Source organism: Abrus precatorius, unplaced genomic scaffold, assembly GCF_003935025.1.
Source record: "Abrus precatorius isolate BTA unplaced genomic scaffold, Abrus_2018 Scaffold6, whole genome shotgun sequence".
Lineage (NCBI taxonomy): Eukaryota > Viridiplantae > Streptophyta > Magnoliopsida > Fabales > Fabaceae > Abrus > Abrus precatorius.
The window spans coordinates 18,521,322-18,537,501 of record NW_020874406.1 but is presented as its reverse complement, the minus strand read 5'-3'; the positions used below and the strand labels follow the sequence as shown (position 1 = coordinate 18,537,501).

At 29.8% G+C, this 16,180-nt stretch overlaps 2 protein-coding genes across 2 annotated transcripts; both read right to left on the bottom strand.

Annotated features, from left to right (window-relative positions):
* Positions 1–3,263: 3,263 nt before the first annotated feature.
* Positions 3,264–4,343, bottom strand: LOC113869781 (squamosa promoter-binding protein 1-like). The gene is made up of 3 exons (XM_027506253.1): positions 4,305–4,343; positions 3,877–4,156; positions 3,264–3,467 (listed from the first exon to the last, which is right to left on the bottom strand). The coding sequence occupies exons 2-3, from the start codon at positions 4,140–4,142 to the stop codon at positions 3,350–3,352; spliced, it is 384 nt and encodes a 127-aa protein (XP_027362054.1). The 5' UTR covers positions 4,143–4,156; positions 4,305–4,343; the 3' UTR covers positions 3,264–3,349.
* A 6,684-nt stretch (positions 4,344–11,027) lies between these two features.
* Positions 11,028–15,129, bottom strand: LOC113869615 (protein DETOXIFICATION 45, chloroplastic-like). The gene is made up of 14 exons (XM_027506039.1): positions 14,690–15,129; positions 14,452–14,567; positions 14,177–14,320; positions 13,910–14,082; positions 13,355–13,490; positions 13,148–13,244; positions 12,975–13,075; positions 12,265–12,428; positions 12,064–12,135; positions 11,863–11,979; positions 11,634–11,729; positions 11,424–11,545; positions 11,248–11,305; positions 11,028–11,156 (listed from the first exon to the last, which is right to left on the bottom strand). Exons 1-14 carry the CDS (start codon positions 14,968–14,970, stop codon positions 11,151–11,153), a joined length of 1,683 nt encoding a protein of 560 aa, XP_027361840.1. The 5' UTR covers positions 14,971–15,129; the 3' UTR covers positions 11,028–11,150.
* Positions 15,130–16,180: the final 1,051 nt, after the last annotated feature.

Below are 16,180 nucleotides of genomic sequence, written 5' to 3'. Positions count from 1 at the left end.
AATAATATACATGTACTTCAATTTGAAAAGAGATATGTTGAAGATGTTGATAAGATTAAAGCAGGTGTGACGTCTTATTTTGCGGATCATTTTAATAGTAGAGGTTGACTTCAACTTACTATTGATGTTAATGATTTATCGATAATCTCTGTTCTACAAAATGAAGGGCTTGTTAATGCTTTCTCGGAGGAGGAAGTGGGGAGAATAATTTTGTAGTGTGAGGGGGATGAAAGTCCGAGGCCTGATGGTTTTAATTTTGTGTTTCTGAAGAGGTTTTGGGGAGTGATCAAGGAAGAAGTGATGGGTATGCTTACTGAATTTTTTAGAAATGAAAAACTATCTAGGTCTTTGTTATCCTACTTTGTAGCACTTGTACCAAAAGTGTCTTACCCACAACAGATATCTGATTTTTGGCCTATCTTATTGCTAGATTGTATTTATAAGATTGTTTCCAAGCTTTTGGCAAATAGGTTGAAAGGGGTTCTGGATTTAATAATTTCAGAACAACAATAAGCTTTTATCCCAAGAAGAAACATGTTAGATAGTGTGCTTGTGACTAATGAGGCAGTTGATTATGTGCTGAGATATAACAAGAGGTATTTTGTGTTAAAGCTTGATTATGAGAAAGCTTATGATTCGGTGGAGTGGAATATCTTTTGTTTATGTTATGTAGCTTTGGATTTTCAGAAAAATGGGTCAGTTGAATGGAAGCTTGTGTGTGGGATAACCTATTAGCTTTGATTAATGGTTGTCCTACATTGGAGGTTCATATTAGGCGGGGCCTAAAATAGGGGATCCTCTCGCCCCTTTTCTTTTTCTGGTGGCAGCGGAAGGGTTAAGAGTTCTTATGCGGAATGCAGTGGCTTATGGGTTGTTCTCTAGTGTGACGATTAGGGTAGAGAGACCAAATATTTCTTTGCTGCAGTTTGCAGATGACACATTGATTATGGGAGAGGCTTCGGTTCAGAACCTGTGGACTTTGAAAGCAATAATGCATAGCTTTGAGTTAATGTTAGATATGAAAATTAATTTTCATAAAAGTTGTGTATTAGGGATTAACACTGGCGATGAGTTTGAAAACTTGGCTGCGAAATTTTTACATTGTAAGATTGGTAGTTTCCCATTAAAATATCTTGGGTTACAGTTGGGTATTAACTCAAGAAAATCAAGTGCATAGAAGGGTGTGTTAGAAGAATTTAAAAAGAGGTTGGCATCATGAAAGCATAGGTATTTATCAATTGGAGACAGAGTGACTTTGATCAATGTCGTTCTTAATTCTATGTCATTGCCCTCATTATAAGTCGGTGATAAAGGAGATTATCTCTATTTAACGAAATTTTTTATGGAAAGGTGTTAAGGAAGGATCTAAAATCCCTTGGGTAAAATAGGAAACAGTTTGTAAACCGCGAAAGAATGGTGGCTTGGACATTAGGAATGTACAGTGGTTTAACTGGGCGCTTTTTGGTAAATGATTATGGTGAGGTGATAATTGTTCTAGTTCAATGTAGGTGTAGGTATTGGAAGATAGGTACGGCAGATTAGCTTCTTCTATTCATCGTCCATCAGTCCTCAACAGATGTTCTTTGTGGTGGCGTGATTTGCTGGAGGTTATTCATCAAGGAAATTCATGGCTGGATAAGAAGTTAGATAAGAGTGTGGGTGCAAGTTTGCACACTATTTTTTAGAGAGATAAGTGAGTAAGCAGAGTGCGATTGTGTGAGGCATTTCCGTGATTGTTTGCGGTGGCGAGAAATGTTGAATCTTGTATATTGGAGAATGATTTTCATAATGACATTAGGTGAGTTTGGAATGTTAGTTAGTGAAGAGGACTATTTCAACATGAGATCTCAAGCTTTAATTTTATGTTAGAGCTTATGGATAGAGTTTCTATTAAGGTACTACAAGAAGATAAATCGGTATGGAGAGCAGATTCTTCAGGTTGTTATGCAGTGAATTCTGCGTATTTATAGCTATTTAAACTTTTTGGTGGTCCAAATATGATAAATTAGTGTACAGCGGACGCCTTGCAAAGGCTATGAAGAAGAAAGGTCTCTCTGAAGTATTTAGTATTTTTTAGCAATTGTTGAATGTACTTCCTTGTAAAGATTTGCTGATTGATCATGGTGTTCAAATTGATGATATAACTTGTTACTCTTGTCATGGTTTCGAAGAACTTCCAACTCATTTATTTTTAACGTGCTCAATTTTATTCCAAATATGGTATTTTATTGCACGTTAGCTTAGATTCTCACTGATTTTCCCTTCAAATTTATCGATTCACTTTCTTGAATTAATATTGATTGTAGTAAAAGAAAAGTGATATGTTTATTAATTATTTGGATAAATACAGTGTAGTCTTTGTGGTTACATAAAAATAGAATTGTATTTTTCAATAATGTTTTAGATGAGAAGAAAATCCTAAATTCTATTTTTCTGATGACTATCACTTGTTAGTAAAAGAAAAATTATTTTGTTAACTGATTAGTATTTAAATTCACAAAATTACATCTGTCTTAGTTAAGTATAAATATGTTTTTATTTTTTATTTTTATTTTTTTTAATAAGTATTTATTTTTTTTATGTTTATATAAATTTTGAATTCCCCTTGAACTCTATAATAATATATTTTTTTATAAAAAAATTAAACAATATATAGATTTTATCATAATGAGTATGATCATATATTAAAAAATTAATTTTTTATTTATGAAGTGAAAATATTATGATGAGAAAAATAAATAGCATTAGGTAAATATTATATATTTGAATATATTTAATATGGAATAGAATAGAATGAAATGTGATGGAAACAAAAAGCAATAAAATTATCTTTTTTTTCATATTTCTATTGAAAAAAATTAATTCTATTCCATATCTTCCAAATTAGAAGAGAAAAGGAGTACTAAATAAGTTAAAATGAAATCGTTTTCAAATTTAATCCATCACATTTAAAACAGTCTAAACAATAAAACCTAGTACGATATCAATCTATTTCAGTTTGCCCCTTTTTGTAATTTCAACCATAACCTAATAAATTTGCATGTACAGGATAAAGTTAGCAGAATCTAATTCAATCTCATACAAATGTTTAAATTTCCAAAAAAAAAAACTCTCATAAATCTTCGCAAATATAAAAGTTACTCTGTAGAAAGAGTTAATAGAATTTCAAAAGAAGTATAAAGACCAACTCAATTTCTTTTTCTTTTTCATACTCAGTCAACATTCTTCAAAACAAACAACTTTTTCTAGTATCTAGAGTAAAAAAAAGTCTCTTGTACCAAGATAATTCTTAGAAGTCAAAAGTTTGAGACTGCTATCAAGCTGCTACTCACTTGAGATGGGCATGTAGCTAATGGTCACCACCTGAGGATTGATCTGTCTGTGTTTTCCTTCTACGTTCATTATGACCAGCCAATCTTGCCCTACAACTTCTTTTTTTGTTATCAAACTCCGCAAGTTCATGGAACCTGCATGGCATTTAATCCAAAACAAAATTACATTTATGCAACATTAGCCCCCAAAAATAGCCATCCCAAAGTCAACAATTTATGTGGCAATGACACACACCAAACTTACAACATTCAAACCACACACACACCCCATCTATTTATGAATGGAAAACAGGCTGCTAGGTATAATTTTCAGCTACTAATAAAGTTTATTGTCAGAATGTGCCCCCAAAAAAAATTAATTAAATGTTGGATCACTCAAACACACTAATTAACACCCAATCAATCCATCAACAAAAGAGAAACATTCACCATAAATAATAACAATCCCATGTAAGAAAAATGAAGAAAATAGGAACATCTGGTCTATTTTTATTTCACACAACAACATGAATGGATTAAAAGTACGTACAAAAAACACACATACTTGCTACATTGTTGGCAGAACCTCTGACGAATGCTAGACACTAAAACGACAGGAGCCTTAGCATGTCGTTCACAAACCTTGTGTCGCCTATTGTAATTCTTGGCCATGCTCAAGTCCACCCCACATTCATCAGAACGACAAAAACTGAAGCTTGAAGAAGACGAAGATTTTGTCGAACCCTTTTCTCTCACTACCTTTATCGTTATATTAGGTACTTTCTTATCCCCATTCACTGCTTCCACCACTTCCCCATCCTCATTATTCATTTCTTTCTCTTCTTCTGTTGATAACATTGGGAATTAGTCACGTCGTTGCGTAGCCCTTAACAGTAATAAAAAATGTTATGCAAAATATTGTATTCTATTCTATTTGTAGTTTTTATTTATTTACAGTGAAAAGTGAAATAAGCAGTGAAGCAGAGTGAATACGGTTCTCAATTGGGCACGTATAAAGTGAGTGATGATTCCACGTTTGCTTCTTTTTTAATTTATTTTGAGCACTTCCGTACCATTTTTTGCTGATTGAATCTCCACCGTTTATTCTGCTATTCGCTGTGTAATCCTTGGCCGTTGGATTTCCCTTCCGGAACAACTTGACATGATCCATCAGCAATCGCCTGCGCCAACATCTGCATGTAATACAAGTTATATACACTGAATCAGTTACACTCGAATCCTAATTAACAAAGGAATGAAGAGACTGTTAAACGACCGATAAAGAATACGCGTATAAGAAATTAAAACAAGAGAGTAAAAATTGTTATTCAGATAAAAAAAAAATATATTTTTACTTATTTAGATGAATACAAAATTGAAAATAATAAATTATACAAAAGAGTTTTATAATAAAAACTAATTTTTCTATCTTTATAAAAAAATTGTTTTAATTTTATATTACAGAAAACTTATTTAACATTAAAGTAAATAAAAAATCTATGTCTTTCTTGTCCAGATCGGATAGGAATAACTAAAGTTTACTTTTTATTTAAATTATAAAATAAAAAATTTTGTTAACTTTATTTTTAAGACTAAAAATAAATAACTAATAATAATAAAATTTTATTAAAGATTAATCGAATGATAAATAATTTAATATCATTTAAACATTTTTATATATACAAAAAAAAATTTAATAGTAAATTTACTTACTTTTAATGTGTAACTCAAATTAAATCTAAATTAAATTAGATAAAAATTAAAATAATAATAATAAATTTTATTAAAAAAATATTTATTATATTTTTATAACTTCAATAAAATAAATATCTAATTTTTTTATAATTTTTTTATTTATAAATATTTAAATTTAACCTTAAAAATTGAGGTTAAAAAAATTTTAAAATAAAAATATACATACGATTGAAAATTCATATTTTATATTTAAATAGACTGATCGACTTAAATTTTATTATAAAAAAATGAATGAAAAATGAAAAATATATAAATATAACTTAAGCTAAAAATTTAAGAAACAAATAATCTTATATTTTAGGAGATTTAATCAAGTCAATCCACCGGTTCGTCTCAATTTTACCAGCTCTGTCCCTTCTGAAACCTTTTTTCTTCTTCCCCAACCAAACAAAGTGATAGCGAATTGGATTTGTTGAACTTCCACCTCAATGCTGTGAAAGAAAGCTTTCATTTGTCTTCATGTCCATTCTAGTCAACAATGAGCATTTTAATAGGAAAAATAAACTTGACTGAGATAATGATTTTTTTTTCACATGGGTGTAAAATGAATCTATAAAAAAAAGAAGATAAAATTAAAATGATAATCAGTATAATATAAAATTAAATAGAAAAAGAATATAAGATTGCTATTTGGTTTAATTCCTAGACAAGTGACTGATTATTTTACTCGAATGGATAATGTTGTCATAAATTTTGCGAGAGAAATAAAGAGAGAAGAAATAGAAATATTAAATAAAATGAATAATGTACATGATAGAGTAAGATAAAGAGGAAAAATAAATAACGAAATGTTGTAAAAGTTTATGAAAAATATAAATCGATGATATTTTTCAAAGATAGAAATATCAAATATAAATCGATGTTCTTAAATTAGAGATTAAACATCCCCTGAAAATGAAAATTTAGTATTCAAACTGGAAGAAGTTGATTTGAGGAGGACAGGGCCACAAGATAGGGTTCAAGGAGCGAAGTGAGTGAATAGAGATGGTCACTGGTTAGGGCCTGTGAAGGGGAAGTGCATATTCAAACGAAATACAGATAGGAGATATGAACAGAGTTTAAAAGATTGAATACCTAAAAAAATGAAACAAATGGAATGATGCAATTGCAGGTAATGTGGGGACTTACGACGAATCGATGTCTTTGAAGAAAATGCTTCGGCAGGAAATGAGAAGAACTGAATAATGATTCTCTTTGGTCCATTCCAGAGCTCATTCTGCAGAACCAATCACCTTTCAGGGACAAGAAGCGCAATCTCAGGGGTTCGAGATTTATAAAACAAACCAGGACACTTGCTCTTCTTTTATTTTCAGAGAAATGCTAACAACATCATTTTTAATATATTTTTAAATTCAAGTTTATTAAAAATTATAAAAACATGAGAGAAAAATATTAATTTAGAAGTAAAAAAAACCATGTAATTCACTTTTTTTTCAACAGATTTTAATTAATATTTAAAAGTATGTTGAAACATTTTAAATATTTTTAGTGATTAATTTTTGTAATGAAATCAGCCTCGTGTATTTTTTTGCTAACTGATTTTATCGAGAGTTTTTCACCCCTTAAAGTTGAAATTGCCATTTTTAGTCCTAATTATTCAACATAGAAAATTATGTAATAAGCATTTATTTACGGAGTGCAATAGTACTGTTGTTTGTTTACCGTTCCTTTTTTTTTATGTATTTATTATTTGGAGAAAATTATAGATTAAATTATTTTATCAGCCATAATAGTCGTTAAATTTTTTTAAAAAATAATGACCTGTTCATAGTTCTAATACTTTATTAATAAGTCTTCATAATTAAGCTTGTATATATAAATGTTGTTAATGTGACATCTTTTAATAGGAAATTGCTTGTATAAGTGTATAGAAACTTACAATGTTTTATAAAACTAATATTAAGTTCATCATTTAGGATTATTATATAGTTTTTTTTTCAGATTTAAACTTACAGTGTTTATACATAAAATTTAAATTGTCTGTAAGAAGCTGCAGTTAGGAGGAGAATCTCCTCACAAACGTGTCTAGCTAATTTAGGTAAATGCTATTATATTTTTTTCTATTTATATTCATACTATTTTTAAATTGGATATATTTCTCATCATGTAAGCCTTTATCCGTCTGTAGCTGTAATTAATTAGTTATCTCTTTAATTAATTTTATTACTTAAACTTACTTTTTTTTGGGTAAGCACATCTATTTAGGTTAACTATTTTTTTTAATTTAATACAATTACATTCAATGAGATATTAATTTAACATTATAAATTAAGTTGGATCAATTTTATGTCAATTAATCTATATGTTTAATGATTACTTACACACATTTAAATACCAATATTTAATTTATTTTAACAACTAAATTTTATTTTATAGTAAAATCGTATGATCAAAACATCATCATTATGAAAACACGAGAATTTTATTTCCTCATAATATTTTTTTCTTTACTTTTTTTTTGTCAAACTATTAAAGAAAAATGTGTTATAATGAAGAGGTGAAAGTTAATCAATTTAATAAAAAGATTTTTAAATTGAAGCAAAATAAAGAAGCTTTTTAATATTTTTGAAATTTTATTCTTAAAGTCATGTTAAAAGAAATATACATAAAATTTTCTCCTAATATAGTTTTGCAATGTATAGGTAAAATTTATTCATACGCTTTAGTAACTGAAATTAAGTTTGCTTACAGTTAAATTAGAAAAATATCAAGACAAAAAATTCAAATATACTGACACGAAAATAATTTTTAATAATTTTAATTTATGATTTCATATATATATATATATATATATATATATATATATATATATATAAATACACTTCATGGAGCATTTAATACATGTTTTAAAAAGCATTACAACATTGTACATTTTCTCATTATTATTTTGTTCTATGCATGATTGACCTTTATTCAGATGTCCTTAGAGTCTAGGGTTTTAATTTGTATCGACGTAAGAGAAAATTCATTTATGATTTACTCATTTAATTTGTAAAACTGTAAATTAAATATCAAGAAAGAGGAGAGAGCACAAATTCTTATATATCAATTATATCATTTTAAGAGAGGATATAATTTACTTAAATTTTTTGTTAAGTATTTATTTATATATCAATTCAAAGTCATCAAGTTAATATTTACTTATTTATTATGAATATTTTCATTAGTAGACACAATAAATTTATTATTCATTATTGAAATATTTAATGATAAAATAAAAAGTTGTAATTTCATCTCATATCTCACAAATTGAAGAAAAAAAGAATTACCGAATAAATTACAATGGAAGGCATTCCATGTATCGTAATCAATTCCATTCCAAGTTATTTTAAATAATCTAAATAGCGGATTTCAACATATTAAGAGTGTAATCATATTTAAGAAGAAGAATTTATTATTTACAAGATACTATGAGGGAAATAAAAAAAAATACATTAAAAATATAGAAATAGTTCACGATTGGATATTTAACGGTGAAGAAAAATAACATAAATTTAACTATTATTCTGATATTTTAACCATGGAATAGGGGGGAAAGTACTTTCATTCCATCCTTCTCAAATTGAAGGAAAAAAAAGAATGAAGAGAAATGAAATGCATTTACATTCTAGTAATTCTTTTTACTTCAAAGAGTCAATAATATTTGAATATAACTAATATCATTCCATGATATTATTAAGGAGTATTAGTAAGTACTCTAAAAGTACAGAATAATTATATCCTTTTCATCTATCATAACATATCAGAAATACATAATGAAATCTAATTCAGAATAAAGCTTACATAATCCAATTCATCACACTCGGTGTAAATCCAAGAGCTATAATCTAAAGCATGAGTGAAGTTCCAGTTAAGTATAAAGACAAACTCAGTTCTGATAACCTTCAAAATATACATACAACTTTGGTATTGAATGTTAAGAAACCTTCTCATCTCTCACAAGTTTGAACTTTCCAACAAGTTGTACACTACATTGTCGAGTGGCTAAATCTAGATAACCTTAGGTCTGCATGGGCTTTTTATTCTACGTTCATTATGCCCTACAAATCTTACCCTGCAAATTCTTTCAGTATCATCAATTCATTGCAAGTTTCATGAAACCTTCATGGCTAATTCAATCGAAAACAATAACACTTTTACCCCAATCCATTGTCAGCCCCCAAAACTTCAATGACTCTCCCCAATTGAGCACGAGACACGGAGACAGTACGATTCCTAATTGAGCACCAAACTGACCGTTGCAAATATTTCCACGCGCTTTGCTTTTTCTTTTGTCTTATTATTTCAATCTCCACCGTTTACTCATTTGCGCTGTATGAATACTCGCCGTTGGATGTTCTGTGCTCGCTGATATTCATAAGTGCTGTGTGATGCATAACCGTTGGATCTAATTTCTGGAAGATGGACGGTGACCCATGCGCCACTCGTCCTGCTGCAGTATCTACAAGTCATGCAACTTACTGTATCAGATCACTAATAAAACTTCTAGGGATTTGGGTTTGCTGAACTTCGATAACTATCGTCTATCAGCTCAGAAAGCTCTCATTTCTCTTCTTATTATTTTTTTAACAAATATTCTTATATATCAATTTTTTATATAAATATTTTTATAGTTTTATTTATTTATTTCTTTGCTCATTTTTATCTTTTATCTTGTTTGTCTTGTTTCGCATTAATTTTGTTGAAAGTATTGGTTGGTACAATGATTATACCATAACATGTTGAAGTTAAAAGAAGTGTACTTTGGAGATTGAAACTAATATTTTTCAAAAGTTTATTTCTTTGACTATAACAGGATGTATCATAAAATCACAAGCTGTCATGTTTTCATAACATGATGCAATTTCAAGGCACTGGATTTTCTGGATTTTTTTTTCTAAAACTGTGAGATGTAATGATGTATTTAATATATAAAGATTAATATTGCGTGAATTATTCTTATTTTTATTACTTTATTATAAATATTTATTTTTATATGTATATCATTTTAACTATGCATGATCCTGAAATCGTTATCCTATTTTGGGGGCTATTGGCTCAGCTATGTCTACCATCTTAACTAGAAAACCGTTAGGTTTATTCAAAGATTAGCTTTCACCTGTTAAAAAGGCTCTTTCAATTAATTACTTCAAAGCAAAATCGCAGCAAACTGTATATTATACAATTAGATCATATTCCTTCTTCTTCTTTTTTCTGGTTGCAACAAAAACATTAACTTCAACAAAAAGTGACACCCAATCCATCCATTATAAGAAGTGGATGGAAGTATTTTGATCAAAATAGTACAAAATTTAAAATAACTTATCAGAAATAGAAATTAAAAATAATTTTTTCAGAAAAAAATTTGATTGCATTAATTCAACTAGCATAACACATATCACACATTTATATGTTGTGCAACAATTAAAATATTACTACCAGACAATTGGATGAGATTTTTAATATAGGTAGTAGACCTAAAGTATTATGATTCACATAAATATTTACTTGATAAAAAAGATAATAACATTATAAAAAAATAATTAAAGAAAATTAAAAGAAATACTATTACTACTTTTCCCATGCAAAGCAAGTGGCGGTTGATTTGTGTAAACTAACTGGGCCCAACTACTGATGAAACAAAAAAGCCCAATACAGAAGTATCAGTATCACGTTGCAACCCAAAAAGGCAAGAAGCCCTTTTCTCTTACCATAACAAACATTGAAAGTTTATAACTTTTATGAATACGAGAAAATAAATTGAACTTATCAATTTTGGGTTCAACAAACAGGCCTCTTCTTATTTATTATTTGTACAATGACAATAATGATGTTTATGCTATTACATAAAGTGATAAGCAGCATCAAATAGATTTTATAATAACTAATAAGAAAGAATAATAGGAGCTTCACATTACAGACACCTTTTTGGACGAACAAAACACTACTTGATCCATATTATATAGCAGAAACAAAGGAAAATATTCTTGTATTTATAGTCCTATTCATATTTCTGTCATGTCCATATTGAACCATTGTGTCTTCAGTAGACAAGACTGTTCCATTATTCTGTCTGAGCACTTCTGTAATGCGATTATTCCAGAACTACAACTATTGTATATGATAAAAAAAAACTGTTTTAAGCACTTAATGGAAAATGAACGGAATACCATAATAAAAGAATCATGCTTTTTTTACTAACCTTTAATTTGTGAATGTTTGGTTGCAAGAACCACCATGGACCATTTTTTGATAATAATCTGAAAAATCCAAATCAAAAGTTACATAGGGACTAAACATAGCTGATGCGTTCTTCCACTAATTATTAACATGCCAAATTACAAGTTATTGACAAAGTAAGTGTAAAAGGCTACTTACCTTATACTTCCGGCCACTGTCCGCAGGCCCATGAAAAGAGCTAAACCATACCAGATTCCTTGTAGACCAAAAATTGAAGGAGAAAAAAGCAAAAATGCAGAAGAGATTGCCCCAACAAGCATCTGTTGACATATTTATACAAATCTCAGAATACATCCAGACCAACTAATCCAAATTTAGTGTAAAAATGTTACAAACTATGTGACTTACCATAGAACAAGCAGCATAAGAGAAGTCTGAAATTCCATAATGTAGGCCATCAAAGACATAAGCCAAAGTAGTGATAGGCTGGCTGGCACTGACAAACTGTGCAAGTTGCCAAGTTTTATATATATAAACAAAATTAGAAGACTTCAAAGGGAGCTTAACAATTGTTTCACATGTGAACAAGAAAGAAATGGTCAATAGATTATGAAGGAGATAAGTATTATTGTCTTACCAGTAAGCCAGATTTGACAATGCCTAGGACCTCACTGTCCTTGGTGAAAAGGGTTGCTAGGGAACCAAAAGAGGCACCCAATGTGATAGCTAACATAGCACCACTGAACAGTCCTATCTGCGGAAACAGACACGCAAATTAGAAGAAAATTAAACCTACAGGCAAAGTGGCAGAATTTGATGTAGCAAGCATTACAATCACCTTTAAAGTGGAGAAAGTTACTTCTTTTACAGTTTTGTAATCACCCTTGGCCAAGAAACTTGCAACAAGAGCCTGATAAGTAACAAAGTTTCATTGATCAATAAATTTATTGAAGTAGAGGTGCTATCATCATCAGAAATGAACAATTACATAGCTACTACAGTAAGGAAAAAAATGATGACTTATTGATAACTAATTTACCTGACCAGCAGCTCCTTGTGCATCTGCAAGGAGGGATACAGACAACCACACTTGCAAGCATATCTGATGTGCTGCTGTGGCTAAGGGTCCAAGACGAGCAGCCATTGATGTGCTCAAAGTAATGGTCATTACAGCTGCTAAAGTTCTCCCAAGAAGGAAACCACCTACACAAAAATTTCCACTATGTGAAACTAATCGGATAGGCACTGCTCCAAAATTCTCAAGTATTTAACATACAAAAATTTAAGATGCACTATTCACGAGTGCTATAAGTAATGCTTGATGGCACTATTCACGAGTGCATCAAGCACTTTATCATACTTGTGTGATATGTGTATATGGGGTGTGGGTAACTAGGAAGCAATATATTTCGTTTTTATGATTAAAACCTTTTTAGAAGCTATTGCTTCATGAGTTAATTTCAACAACAATGTAATTATATTTTAAAATTGTAGCATTTAATGTTATGAATGGATCATATATTATAATATTGTGATTTTTAATAACAACTATTATGTATAAATTTTTATTACGTGTCCTTCGACACATTTTACAAAAACCGCGTGATAACCTTCATTGACTAAGGGATATGTTGTTCATTTCAGGCCAACTAACGAAGCAACAATATCATAATATCCATCAATTGCATGAATCAAGCTTAAATGTGTAACAAATATATTCATGCCAAGTCAGAAAAAGCAGATGCTCACCAGAGCTTAAGTATCCACCGAAGTGTAGACTTTTAATATTGGGAATTGAGAGTATAGTTTTCTTATTGAGACTCCAGATCATCAAAATTGTGACAATGTACCTGAAATATTTTGACCAACTTTAATAATTACCACTGCTACGTTGGAAAGATGCAATAGGGAAGAGCTCATACTGAGACATGACAGTGGATAGGGCAGCACCAATCACACCCAAGTGAAAAATATACATAAGTAAAGGAAACAAGAACACTGCTGCCAAATTGCCAAAACCTGCAGAACATTCATTAACTTCAGTATTAATCAAATGTAATGTGAATACCATGTTAACCATACCAAACTTTTCTTAATGATAGTTTCAGAAAGAAAAATGAAACGCTTACCTAAACATAGTACAGGAGTTCTAGTGTCCTTAAACCCCCGGAATATTCCTTGGACAGCAAGAGAAACAACAACTGCTGGAGCACCAATGGCTCTGAGTGATAAAAACTGCTCTGCTGGAATACGCATAGGTGAGGCCTATGAAGGAAAAACAAATTCTTAAAAATAGTATAACAAATCATGGTAATGGATTAAAAAATGAAATAAGGAATGTAAGCAATAAAGGGTTGTACTTAAATTTAGAGGATAAGAAAAAGGACAAAACTTATGTGTTGTTCTTTACATGCTGTCAGTATTATTTACCGATTAACATTAGATTTTCACTTTAATAAAATGTTTGCATTTAATGTTATCACAAATTATCGAAACCAAACTCTAATTCTGACTAATAAAAGCATTAACAATACATTAAGAACTGCAGCTAAGTTTTGTCTTTAGGAAAAAAGGTATACTATGCCATATTTAATGCATTAGTGTCAACATTGGTTTACTAGGTCTAGGATAGAAACAAGCAAAAGTATTTGTGCATCTGATGTGGACTGTAGATTTTAACTCACTGTTGATATTCCCACCATGTTGAGAAGCAGGCCACATCCAAAATACATAGCCAAAGCCTCAAGTACACCAATTCCTGTTGCTAATATTAAAGCAGTGGAAACTGAAGATAGCAACTTCCTCTCACCAGTATCATGAGAAGTTTCATTATATATTTCAGTCACATTTGTGTTACCTGTAGAGAAATGATGTTAGAATTAGGGAGCACTCTCATTTCTTATGAAGGATATTCCACCTGAAGCCCTGCCTGTAGCTAATGGGAATTTCACCTGAAATGGATCTTTTGATTGTAGTTGCTGCAATGTCTTCTGCCACAAATGAAGTTGCCACACTAAGGAGAGGAATATTGAAAACCTTGGACAAGATGTTGAAAATTGACATGGAAACACCAGCAGATGCTAACTCCAGCACTCCTATTCAAAAGCAAAAAGTTGATTTAATAGCAAGAAAACTCATCCATACGATACATCAAGTGCATCAGAGTAAAAAGGTCAGCACAAAGGTCAAGAAAGATTAATAAATATTCATAAGTTGCAGAACTTACCCAATCTGCCAATATAAGCAGTCTCCATCAATTGTGCTAAAGGCTCAATTGCTTGCCCAACAATTGCAGGTAAAGAAAGCATTATAAGCTCGGTTGTCACACTTGGAATTTGGGGTCTGTGAATAGTAAAACAAGGCTCAATATACGTGATTATCATTGGATAATTAAAATGACTCATGATGAATGGAAAATTCAAGTTAATTTGGGGATAGAAGATCATGAGAGTTCCATATCATACAGCATTTTCTGTTTCATCAAGTCGCTATTTTCTGATGCAATATCATCCTGCACATTAGAATGACTTAATCCAGCATTAGATATGGATTCACCACTAACCAAACCACAATGCCTCAGAAAACTGTCAAAGGTCACTCCTCTCTTATTAACCATCCCAATGGAATGCCAAAGCCTCCCTTTTGTTGATGCTTTCAAACTAAAATTCTCCACCACATTGGCTATAGGTCTTTCAACATTTCCTCCAATGTTGAGTCCACCAAAAAGTGAACCAGCAACACTCATATTTAAGTTATGATATGTCTTCTTCCAAGGATTTCAACAAAACCTCAGCCTCCTACAAGATTTTCTCAAATGAAAAAGTATCAATGTACCTTTATTTAAAGGAGAAAGCGTACTAGAAGAAGACAAAATATCAGTTTGGTTCATGAGAAAACAAAGAAGATAAGACTACCCAAATGAACTAAGTTTTCACTTTCAGCGTTCGTGGGTCATGGCATTGCGGAAGATTACATGGACAGGGAATGCAAGTATGAACCTTTGTCTGTTTTGCTTCAGAGTTAAAATCCAAGTATCATGAACTTGATATCTTCGTTATAACCATATTGCAGCTGTTGAGAGAGATCAGAACCTCCTTTTCTTTTGCAAGTGAAATTTTAGCAAGATAAGCATAGAAAAATATGAGAAAATACAAAATGCAAAACTGATTATGAGTTCTTCCCCTTTATTTATCACTTATTTTAACACTAAGTTTCTTTTTCATTGGTAGGCCAAGGCTATCTGACCTACTTGGTACTATCACAGTACCAAATAATTGGTAAACTACAAACTACTACTTGTGACATATCTGTGCATATATAAATTTATCAACAAGCTAAACAAAATTATTTCCCCCTAATTTTTTTTAATATTTTATTCCATACACAAGTTCTAACATTTCATTCCAATTCTAATAATAAACACATAAATCATTACACTACTTTTTCAATATATGTAAATACTTAAATATATTTATAAAATAAAAAATAAAGTGATATTAAAAAATAATAAAGAAATATATTATAATTATTGTAAAAGGAAAAAAAGATAATAAAATAATATTATGCTTAACAAAATAATATTATAAAATAATATAATCATATAAAATAAAAAAATGAAACTCAAATAACAATACAAAAAGTAAAAATAATATTATAATCTGATAAAAGCTAAAATTTTGAATAAATAGTAATAATAAAATATATTGAAGGTAATAATATTAAATTAAATATCAAAACTCATATTTCATTAAATTTTTAATAAATAATTTAATTTATTAAAAAACTATATATAATTCATTGTTGATTTAATATTTTTATTTCACTTAATAAAAATTTCAAAAAATAGTAATAATATTAAAAAAATATTCATGTTTCTTAATTCTTAATTAGAAAATTATAATCCACAAACTCTACAATAAATATTTTTAAATAAATGAAACTATATAAGTCCTTGA

Bases quoted from the DNA above. Each gene is read 5' to 3' on its own strand.
- LOC113869615 (XM_027506039.1), bottom strand. From the start codon at position 14,970: ATGAGTGTTGCTGGTTCACTTTTTGGTGGACTCAACATTGGAGGAAAT. The intron at 12,429-12,974 runs GTGAGCATCTGC...ATTTTTGTGTAG, and splicing joins CGGTGGATACTTAAGCTCTG to GTGGTTTCCTTCTTGGGAGA. The intron at 11,980-12,063 runs GTGATTGTAATG...CTGTTTCCGCAG, and splicing joins TAACTTTCTCCACTTTAAAG to ATAGGACTGTTCAGTGGTGC.
- LOC113869781 (XM_027506253.1), bottom strand. From the start codon at position 4,142: ATGAATAATGAGGATGGGGAAGTGGTGGAAGCAGTGAATGGGGATAAG. The intron at 3,468-3,876 runs GTATGTGTGTTT...AATGCCATGCAG, and splicing joins TTCTGCCAACAATGTAGCAA to GTTCCATGAACTTGCGGAGT.